We start from the raw sequence: 11919 nt of genomic DNA, 5'->3' as shown, positions 1-11919 counted from the left end.
GTAAAGCTCACCCTTTCTTTCCTTGGCATGTCTTAGATGTAAGGGAAATATCCTACGAGCCTCGGGGTAATTCTATTCTTGCGATCCGAGCGTGTCTACGACCTTTTATTCGCTTCTTAATATTTCATTCATAACGTAGTCATGTTATAATCCCTGTGTCCTTTGTATGATTAAATTCCAAGTGTTACCAAAAGAAGTTGTTCTTAAAAAGGATCCCAAAACTACGAACGACCATAACTTTCACAATAGGGCTCGGATCGCCTCAATATGCTCGTAGGAGGTTCCATAGCGTATGATGTTACTAAACTTCCATAGTTGGGCCTGGATTGGTTTGGTACTAGTCCGTGGGCCCCCGAGACGTTCCGTTGTATAGTTCCACCGGTTGGATTGAAAGAATATATTATGCTTGCTATCCCGACTCCCAAGTTTGATTACTTATTTATTTATTTATTTACTGAGTCAAAAATGTGGATTGTTATGCATATAATTTTAATACATAGCTATGATTTCTAAAGTTCGATTTGACATGTTCCGAGAGATGTCCGAAAGGTACTTGACATAATTCTTGTCCGATCTTCAAATGATGATTCGTTTAACTTATTTCATCGAGTCTTTGATATGAGTTATATACATATGGTTTCTCACTACTCTGCTCGTGCAAAGCTCAATATGTCCTCCACTGAGTCCCGGGCCAGGACACGTATTCGTGCACATTCCATTGCATTATTCACCGAGTCCCTCACTAGAGGGCCGGGACACGCTATATATATATATATATATATATATATATATATATATATATATATATATGATGGTGTGATGGTGTGATGAGACGGGGATGGCGGCCAGGATGGGATATGATGATCCTATTCACCGAGTCCCTCACTCGAGGGCCGGGACACGCTATGCACATGTATATGTATATGATGATTACTTATGTTTATGACATGATCATGCATTGTCTATGTTCAAAGGTAATCCTTTTTGACACTGCACTTATGTTCCATACTCTTTATTTTGGTATGGCTTTGTTTACTGTATTTCATGCTTTACATGCTCAGTACTTATTCCGTCAAATGACCGACCCCCTTTCTCCGGGCTGCGTTTCATGCCGCGCGGTGCGGATACTCGTTTGGGTGAGCCGCCGGCTTAGGATCCCTATTCGGTACCGTTGTGGAGAGCTCCCTTGTCCGAGCCCGTTTTGGTACAGACTCTTTTGCTACATATGTGTATATTTATTCAGGATACGACGGGGCCCTGTCCCGTCATATGGTTCTGTTATTACTGTTAGAGGCCTGTAGACATAAACGTGGGTTGTGGGTAGCACTGTACGGTTGTGTTTATGTTCTGTAAATCCTTAGGTTGTATATATGATATATGTATATATGTGTGCGCGGTGTCGTGCCTTTTTGTGCGTATAAGTTCCTATTATATTCGTCATGATCTGAGTATAATCGATAGGTACGAGTGCCCAGCTCGGGCACTAGTCACGGCCTACGGGGCTGGGTCGTGACACCGAGGAAGATATGAAGTCTAGATATCCTCATTTGTTTCTGGCTTTAAAACAGATGCTGACTACATCACCATCGTCTTCATGTATGTATTAATTATCAACTACTCTTATTGGTCGTGTGGGACCATTGTTATTGTTGATTGTTGTGGCTCTGTGTGGCATTGTATGGTTTGGTTTGCTGTGTGGCAGGTTGGTAGTGGTATAGTTACGTAGGAGACTCTGCCGAAAATTCTATAAGATTCTTGAGAGTTTAACATTCGAGGACGAATGTTTTTAAGGGGGAAGGATGTTACACCTCGTAGTTTTATACGTTGAGATTGTCGTATGTTAGATGCCATAGTCTTAGACACCGAGGCTGTCTCCGAGGTTATACGACTATGGATATGCCTATATTATGTTTATAAGGGTTTAGGTTCTTGTTTGGTAAGTTATGGAAGTATTAGAGAATAATTGAATTGAAGAGAACACGTTTCGACAAGTTTCGTTCTGAAGCTATTCTATACGGACCGTATTTTTGGGATACGGACCATATCTTGAAATAGTAGCCGTATTTAAGGATTTAAATATTTAACAAAGAAGGCATATTTTGAGGTGTTGAAATACGGACCATTATACGGTCCGTATAAAATTATACGGCCAGTATATACGGACCGTATCTCCCTTTTTTTTTTAAACAAATTTATCAGGAGACATGGCCCCTTGATGTTTTATTAATAATAATCAAGTTCAAAAGCAAAAGTAGAAAACATAAAATAATTGTTGCTCCCCATCTTTGAGTATGCATACTCAAAGATAGTTTTATAATTTGTAATAAAAAAATAGAAAAAGAACTGCTCCGTCTTCAAGTGGGCTGAATCTTCCTTGTTTTGATCCTCGGTGATGGAATTTGTACCTTGTCTAAATTTAGTATCTTCCTTCCTAGTACTTGTGACAAAGGATTCAAAGTTAGTATATTCCACTCGATTCTCTACTTCAAGTGCTGCATTTGCTAGGAAATCTGCCAGCTGATTTCCTTCTCTAAATGTGTGCAAAACTTGTACCTGCAGCTGTTCTAGTATTTGCTGAATCTGCTCCACTATCTCCACAATTTGCCAAGGGATACGCTAAACATTTTACGATGTTTTTTTCGAACCAATGAGTCGATTTCCAATGTAACATTCTGTATGTTATTAGCTAGACAATATTTCATAGCTTCCTGGATAGCTATTGTTTCTGCCATCATGTTTGAAGCCAAACCAATCTGCTTGGCCTAAGCACAAACAAGATTGCCTCTGTCATTTCTGATGCAAAATCCATATGAACTGATTCCTGGATGACCTTGAGAAGCTCCATCTGTATTATACTTCAATCCATGTTGTGGCATTTTCCATATAACTTTACAATAATGCAGTTTTGGCTTGTAGTTGCTCGACGGAGTCTATAACGACGGAGCTAGTACGGTGGAATTCGCATAGCCAAGGATGCTTCCTCTCGATCGGTTGATGTCTTGCATGTTGAACACAGTATACCATTCTAATATATGAAGTATGTTTGCCATGTTTGATTGAGTTTCTTATTTTCCAAATCTCCCACATAATGATAGCTGGCATGGCTTGAAATATCCCTTGTAACTTTGAAGGTGCATTTGCTTTCCCCCATAGTATAATGATCTGCTGCAAATTAAGACCTCCTATATTAAAACCTGCACAAGAAGCAAACTGTTTCCAATGCTTGAAAGCTATTGGAGAAGTTAGAAAAAGATGGGACATGGTTTCCTGCTTATGGTCTTGACAAGACCAAAGACCTTGAGACAATGTTGATGTGCATTCTCTTAAGGTTGTCATCAGTTGCTATGCATCTCTTCCAAACTCTCCATAAAAAGAAACTTATTTTAATAAGCAATCCCTTCAACCAGATATATCTATAAGCTTTAAGACTATCTTGCTTTAGTCTAATTTCCTCCCATGCACTTTTGACTGTGAATTTTCCATTTGTTTCACCCATCCACCAAGCTTTATAATTATCAGCTTGAATCAGCTTTGGATTAATGGTATGTTGTATGTATTCCACAGTTTCTTCAACATGAAATTCCTATAATTTTGGAAAATTCCACTCCCCATCAGATATAAATTCCTTCACCTCTATCTCCTCATCAATGACCATGTCATTATCAACAAAGTACAAAGCACCTTGTTTTGTCCAGTTATCAAACCAGAAGCTAGAAGTACCTCCTTTCAATTGCCATCATATTTGATGTTCTACATCATCTCTCACTGCCACCAGTTTAACGCCACACATTTGATGCTCCTTTGGCCTGTACTATAACTGGATGCAACTTCTTGCAATACTTATTACCCACGAAGGCTCCCCATAAAGAAATGTTAGTTCTAAAATTTCACCAGAGTTTTGCAAAAAAGGCTTTGGATATATCATGCAGTGATTTAAAGCCAAGACCACCTTCATACTTTGGCAAACACATTTTCTCCCAAGCCACCCAGTGCTTGCCTTTAACACCTGCAGTATTACTCCAAAGAACTTGGCAAAGATCTTATGTAATTGGTCTATAACACCTTTCAGAGGATTCATTGCAGATAATAAATAGACTGGCATTGTCTGTAGAACATGTGCAATTAATATGTACCTTCCACCAAATGACAACAGCTTATTTTGCCAAGATATCACTCTATTCATCGCCTTCTTTATCAGACTTTCATAATAGACAATTTTCCTTCTACCATAAAATACTGGACATCCCAAATATGTAAAAAGAAAAGAGCCTTTCCTCATACCAGTTTTCCTTTTAATTCTGTTAACCAAAGCTGCTGGAACTTTCTCATGCACATTGAAAGAGCTCTTGTCATTGTTAACCAGCTGACCAGATGTCTTCTCATAGTCCCTCAAGATCTTCATCATCTTTTTCAATGATACAGGATCAGCTGAGCAAAAAAGTATGGTATCATCAGCATATGATAAATGGTTGATCTGAGGGCTCCATTTTGGCATGCCATATCCTTTAAAAGCAGTATCTTCATGTAGACTATTCAGGTTTCTGGCCAAGACTTCAGTTTGCTATGATGAACAAAGTTAGTGACAAGGTCACCCGCTTCAAGCCTCTAGTAGAATGAAAAAATCCATGAGATTGGCTATTTACTAGCACTGAATATTAACTGTTTGATACCAATCTCCATACCATGTCTACAATCACCTCTGAGAAGCTAAATTGCCTCAAAACCTTTGTTAGAAAGATCCATGACACCATATCATAAGCCTTAGCCATGTCAAGCTTCACTACCACATTGTGCAGTTTGTTTCTCTTGTTTATGTCTCTAATGATCTCCTGTGCTAACAACACATTCTCCACAATGCTCCTACCTTTTACAAAACCAGTTTGAGTGTTAGAAATAATGCCAGGCAGTACTGTCACAATCCTCTCATGCAAGACTCTGGAGATGATCTTGTTAGCAAAAGTGCTAAGGCTTATTGGTCTCAAGTCTGCAAATGTATTGACCACTTCCTTCTTAGGAATTAGAACAAGATTGGTGTGAGTAATGAATCTAGGCAACTCTTTCCTACAAAAGAATTCTCTAACCATTTTAGTGACATCTTCCCCTATGATATGCCAACAGACCTGGAAAAAATGGCCTGAGAAACCATCAGGGCCACTTATACTGTCACCATTCAGACCATAGACTGCTAGCTTGACTTCTTCATTGCTAGGGAGAGCAATAAGATACTCATTTTGTTCTGTAGAGATTAGAGCAGGAATCTTCTTCAACATCTCATGATCAGTGCTTGTATCCAGCTGTCTAAACTTGTTACATCCCGCATTTTTGCGCACTCGGATAATTCGAGACAATCGCGGGAAGACGACAAGCAAGACTACGTTTTCATTTTTGTAGACAGGTGAATGACTTATGAAGAATTTAGAAGCGAAATTATTAAGAAAGGATAAGGGCATAAAGGGAAACTCGCAATAAGCCTCGTGGAGTTATGGAGGAAGATGAAGAGTAAAGTTAGAATTTTAGAAATTGGTTCGGGAATTATTAAGTGCTAAACTAAGGAGTTGGGCTAGGAAGAAAAAATTAAAATAGAGAGGGAGGCCCAATAAGTGGCCGGCCATGACATAGGCCCAAGGCCCATGTGGGATTTAATCCATGTGATTATAAGTGGAAGATTACTCTTATTTTCTCTCCATAATTCAAGAAGTTTCAAGAAATAAAAGCTTGGAGAGAAAGACCAAGCCAATTCGGCCAAAGGAGGAGAGAAGAATCCAAAAATCTTGCTTTAAAAATTTGTCTCTCATAGTAGTTCTACCAATTCAAGGGTCCCCGTTAACGTGGTATAAGTGTTAAGGCGAGAAGATTGCTAGTATTCACAAAGTCACAACTCAATCCAAGTGAAGAGTTGAAGGAGAAAGGTAAGAACTTGTCCTCCTTTTTATGTTATGAACGTGAGTGCATGATGTAGAGTACAAAATAAATGAAATTCATGAAGGACATGGACATAGGGAGTGGCCGTGGATGTATGTGCATGTAGGAGTCATGTTTTAATTATTTCGTATTGCGTATGGTTGTTCTATGGGAGCTTGTGCATGGTATAGTGTATGAAAAGGAGTAAAATTCATGAAAAACAAGAAAATGGGTTGTGGCCGTGCATGCCTATGGGTGAGTATGAATCATGTTTTAATTATGTTATTGAATGTTTGGTTGTTATAGAGTGTGGAAGAGAGCGAAATTCATGGAAACATAGAGATAGGGTGTAGTTGTGTGGAAGCCGTGAGTGTGTAGTGTGTATGTGGCCGTGTGGTGGTGGTGTGGGGTGAAGGAAATTGAACTAACTTTTACTTAGTGTATTGGTTGTGTTGTATAGAGTCAATAATGCTAATCAAGCTAATGATCTTAGAGAAAATGATGATAGTTGGAGACTTGTGATTGAAGTTATGTAAATCGAATGTTATGTTCTTATATGTATGGAAGACAATGACATTGGCATGGTGTTGTTGGAATACATATTATGAGGTTGTTATTATTTTCATTGAAGTTGGAAAGTTTTGGAAGAAGTAGTAAATTGATTGAATTTGGAAATTGTTAGTATTGTTGTTGAATTATGTTAATAGTTTGGCCGGGTTTGAATTCCCGGATTGTTGTTGTTGAGAATTTGGCTATGTTGAATGTTGAGGATGGTATATTTAGATGAAATTTCGGTAGCCAAGTGTTTCCGTAAGATTCTAACTCTAAGGACCCTAATAAGAGTTTTGGTAAATATGACCAATTTGCGCTTTTGACGAGATTGCGACGCGAATCTAGCTAAAGAGGCCGGAAGAGGTATGTAAGGTTTCCCCTTCCTTTCTTGGCATGTCTTAGACATATAGGTTTGATTTCGCGCCTCAGGGACTTTCCTAACTCTAGAAATCCGCGATTGAAAATAGGTACTATTCATTCAGTAAGATTGAACTAAAAGTACTTGAATTGTGAAAGGAGTGTCTAAATATTCTAGAACGTGCAAGGATAAGACCCGATTACCCTAAGGCCCTCATAAGTAACGTCATGACACGTATTATAGGTAAGTTGAGTACGCCACCTCATTTGACTCGAGTAACCACCGTTCTCGGAGTTTTCTTTAGTGCTTTGATTATTAAACGATAAGTGTTGTAACTACTTTAATGAGAATACTTCTACGACGATAATGATAACAGAATCAGAGCGCTATATGCGCGCTAATAAATGAACATGGTATAAGTATATTATATAATAGCAGAGTCAGAGCGCTATAGACGCTGATATATATTTATACATGGAATTTTCATATATTTATGGGCGCTATAGACGCCGATATTTATTCATGGAATTTTCATATATTCATGGGCGCCGATAATCATACATGGAATTTTCACATATTTATGGGGAAAAAGGAGGTAATGGCAGAGCGTTATATACGCATGTCCACGATCGAGTTGGCATTACATGACTTGATATCGTCCGGACGCGGATGCCCGACGCGGGATGTGCATATTTATGGTTAAATGGATCGGTACCGACGCGACGGCAATATAATATATATTCTATATTTTATGCATTTATGTATATATATATATAAATGAGTAAAGAAAGTTAAGAAAGCATGGCATCTGCCCAAGGGCACCTATATATACAGGTTATGTTTCTATCCCAGGACTTGAGTTGTAATTCTTTTATGTCATTATGCATGATTTATGTTCTCGTATATTACTATTCATGCCTTACATACTCGGTACACTATTCGTACTGACGCCCCTTCTTGTGGGCGCTGCGTTTCATGCCGCGCAGGTCAGCAGACAGGCGGATTTGATCCTTAAGAGCTACCGGCCCGCACTTGACATCCGGTTGTTCAAACCGCACTCCCGTGGTACTCTTTTGTGTATATATTTTCGGGCACGACAGTACTCGGTCCTTTCTATGTATAAGTGTATTATGTCTAGAGGCTCGTAGACAGATATGTACAGTCAGTTATGTATAGTTAAATATGTGGCATTTTGGCATCCTAATGCTGTTGTATAAAGTGATAGCGAAGTTAACTGGTCTATGTTTATAATGATAATGTTAATGTTTAGTTTGAAAAAAAAAAAAGCCTTGTTCATACGACTTGTTAAGAGGTACAGGTACAATGATAGGTAAGGGGTGCTCGGTACGAGTATCGGGTTCCCGTCACGGCCCCTAGTTGGGTCGTGACAAAACTGATCTTGATTAGGATCAAACCATGCATCCCGCTTCAATGTTCTCATGGGATACCACCAGTTCATGTGATTAATATAGAATGCTGGTTTTGACAAGAGGTTAACATAATCTTCTACTACAGTTGGACGAAGCAAAACATATCTATTCCTCAATAATCCAATAGGACACTCTCCTTTCAATTCACATTGCTTTGGAATTAGTTTCCTCAGTTCCTTAATGTCAGGCCAGCCATAGGAAAACTTTCCAACGATAGCATATTGTAGATTTTCACGTAAAATCATCTGCTCTATCTCTTCTTCATCCCACAAGACCCTAGGCTCTCCATGCAGAAACGTAACAAGTTTTTGAGGAATGATAGGCAATGTAGTTTTGTGCTGCGGGGGTTTTAGGGTATTGGCATAAGGTATTGGTAGCATGGGTGGTGCATTGGATGTTGATGGTGTCAGAGAAGGCTAGACAACCTCCGGTGGAGGCTGTCCAGTGGCCAAAGTGGCCATAATGGCCGGGAAAAGTATGAAGAATAATTAGGGTTTCGGCTAGGGTTAGGGTTTCGAATAGAGAGAGAGTTCCATTACGGACTGTATCTCTATGGCGGTGGATTTTTCTATTTTTATATATTACGACCTCCCCTCATTCTTAAGTAATTTTAACCCAAAACCAAGTTCATAAAAGATCTAGAAACCTCTCCCATCATATTCAATCACTCCCCCAAGCAAAAATAATAAAAAAATAATACTAATAAAAAAAAAATCAAAGATCAAATTAAGAATCAAGTGCTTAGGGTTTTCAAAGTATTGTTGAAGCTTGTCTCTTCTTCTTGTAGAAGCTTTGGAGGATACTTCAAGGGGAAATAATCTTGGAATTTAAGTGTTTTTGAGTTCTTGAGGTAAGATTTCATTTTATTTCCATGTTTATGAGTCTATGTGATAGTTATGTTAGGTTTGAGAGGAAGAAATTGGAGGAAAGGTTCAAACATGAACTTGATGTTATTTTGAATTGTAATCTAGCTTGAGCCATGATTGTTAGTGTGTTTTCAAAGAAAAATCTTGTTATAGGGGTTATAGTTAATGTTGAGAATGTGGTGAGATTGTTATATTTGGTGTATTTGGAAGAAGGAAGTGTTGTATACAAGCGTATATCGGGCTGCTTAATTGTAGATCTTTAAATGTTGTGAATATGAGTTTAAAGAAGATCATATGAGGTTGTTATGTTGATTGTTGGTTGTGGGCTTTGTGGTGATGATTAAGAAATAGGGGGAAATGCTGCCCGTTTCACATTGGAATTGAGTTATCATTGATAGACGTGATATCCTAGCGCCATCTAAGTTGTATATGCATTCCTTTGTTATAGGATTAACACTCTAGTTGTGATAAGCTCGTGTGTGAATTACTTGGTTGACTTGTGGTATGTTAAGGCTAGCTTTCCTTCTTTTAGGCATGATCCTTATGAACGGAACGTAGACGTAATGGTATTCCATAATGACTCTATTCTTAGTAGCTCGGGATGTTCTATGTTGATTCATGATCTAGAATGTCATTCTCAGTAAGTTTTCCTTCAAATTCAGTATGATTTATAGAGTCACTTGTTAATGAAAATGCTAACTCATCATGATGTTCGGAGGTGTAACGACCTTATGTCACTCCAACAGATTTAGAATGTACTCTTATCATGTTTATGCATTACATTTCATTCATATATATGTACAGACCTATGACCCCTCAGGCGTTATATACGCGTATATTATGTATTATATATATGTATGGGGTATGGGTAGGGTGATGACGTTATGTACGCACTACCACCTGATTAGCTGGTCATATGATGATGATGATGATGATGCCCACAGAGGCCGATATGATACGATGGGATGCTAACATAGGCTTGACATGCATTATATACACATACATATGTATGACCCTTATTCATGTATGCACAATATTTATGTATATTATTGGTGTCACGACCTAGCCGGAGGGCCATGACGGGTACCCGGTACTAGCCTACCGAGCACCTCTAGTCTAACATTCCATAACCATTTCTAAGTGGGCCATATAGATAGCTCATGAATATCGTACTTAGTACAACCATCAACAACAGTGTTCACAAGCATAAGCCAACGAGACTACTGAAATATTATACAGTAATAAGAACTGAAGAAGCTAGTGAACATCTAACAACATACATATGTCTACGAGCCTCTAAGTAGAATACATGAACCCATAAGATGGGGCAGGATTTCGCCATGCCCAAGTGTATATGTACAAAGGAGTAGTACCAAAAGACTGCAGCTCCGGAACAACTGGAGCGCTTCTGAGATGCCACTGATGGAGCTCCTAGGGATCAGGTCCGTCTACCTGTCTACCTGTGGGCGTGAACGCCTTGTCCACAAGGAAAAGGACGTCAGTACAAACAATATACTGATTATGTAAGGCATGAATTACAACATAATAAGAAATATAGAAAAAAAAACATGAGATAACGATAACCTATATGTCTGATTGCCTCTTAGGGCGAATATCATGCATGCTTAGTCTTTTCATAAAAACTTTTCTCATACTTGTATAACATAGTAGTGCTGCGGAACGTGCAGCCCGATCCATATATATATATATATATATATTGCTGTGGAACGGGCAGCCCGATCCATACCCATATATCCCACGTCCGGGACGATGTCATGATATACCAACTGATCAGGTGGCTATGCGTATATAACGCCTCGCCCTTTTCCCATATCCCTTATATATATATATATATATATATATATATATATATAAATGCATGACAGCCCAAATAAACGTTACCACTTTATCGAAGTGACGTAAGGTCGATAACCTTCGATTTATATTATGAAACAATCATCATCGCTATACCTCACCTTGAAGGAATAGTTATTATAAGGTGAGATTAACAACAATGAATAAAATCAAGGAAATCATGAAATAAGCTCAATAACCTCATCATAGCATTTAAAATAATAAACTTTGAAACTTCTAGAAATAGGACCATCATCATCCTCATCATTATCATCATGAAAACATAATCATCTTTAATGTCATAAGGAACTTTAGGAATCATGAATCTCTAGCTTGTGGGAATAGGGACATCATGGAGAACATGTATGAGTTCACAAGAAAGGAGTTATTATTGTCATGGATATCATAAAAAACTTGAGAGCCAAAAACTTCTAGCTTTTCGGGAACAAGGATGTTATGGAAGACATAGATGGAATCGTAACGTAGGCATCTTGCCTTTGGAAAGAAAGGGACTAGCCTTAACATAGATTTTTGTCTCCTACTACATACGCTTATCCTCCCGAGAATGCAAATCTACATTTGAGATAATTCATACTATCGTTAGACTTATCGTTGTATACTTATATTAAGCTTTCAAATTAAACTACTTCATATCCTGCCGAAAATCGAGCAGCATCTTCCCTGTTTATATACCTAGCCCAAAATCATAATCTAACAGCCAACAACAACAACAATACCAATATCAATAACAACATTATCAATACCAATATGCTCCATAAAACATCCCTCACGATGTTTTCCAAATTTCACAACTAACCAACTCGTTATACGATTATTTAATAACTTTATCTCCGTAAATAAACCAAAATCAATATCAATAAAGGAATATTCATACCTTACTTCCACTAGACCATAATATCTTCACTTTCCACCTTGAGTTCAAGCCAAGACTCACCGT

General features: G+C 38.2%; 1 protein-coding gene across 1 annotated transcript; it reads right to left on the bottom strand.

Moving 5' to 3' along the window:
* Nucleotides 1–3187: 3187 nt before the first annotated feature.
* Nucleotides 3188–5270, bottom strand: LOC132057790 (uncharacterized). The gene is made up of 4 exons (XM_059450394.1): nt 4683–5270; nt 3848–4561; nt 3297–3583; nt 3188–3194 (listed from the first exon to the last, which is right to left on the bottom strand). The coding sequence occupies exons 1-4, from the start codon at nt 5268–5270 to the stop codon at nt 3188–3190; spliced, it is 1596 nt and encodes a 531-aa protein (XP_059306377.1).
* Nucleotides 5271–11919: the final 6649 nt, after the last annotated feature.

The sequence above is a fragment of the Lycium ferocissimum genome, chromosome 5 (genome assembly GCF_029784015.1).
Source record: "Lycium ferocissimum isolate CSIRO_LF1 chromosome 5, AGI_CSIRO_Lferr_CH_V1, whole genome shotgun sequence".
Lineage (NCBI taxonomy): Eukaryota > Viridiplantae > Streptophyta > Magnoliopsida > Solanales > Solanaceae > Lycium > Lycium ferocissimum.
This window is presented reverse-complemented; position numbering and strand designations above follow the sequence as displayed.

What these genes read in the sequence shown, in the direction of transcription:
- LOC132057790 (XM_059450394.1), bottom strand. Translation starts at nt 5,270, where the DNA reads ATGTTGAAGAAGATTCCTGCTCTAATCTCTACAGAACAAAATGAGTAT. An exon ending in CAGAGGTGATTGTAGACATG is followed by an intron (nt 4,562 to 4,682) that starts GTATGGAGATTG and finishes TGTTCATCATAG; the next exon opens with CAAACTGAAGTCTTGGCCAG. An exon ending in TTTATGGGGAGCCTTCGTGG is followed by an intron (nt 3,584 to 3,847) that starts GTAATAAGTATT and finishes CCAAAATTATAG; the next exon opens with GAATTTCATGTTGAAGAAAC.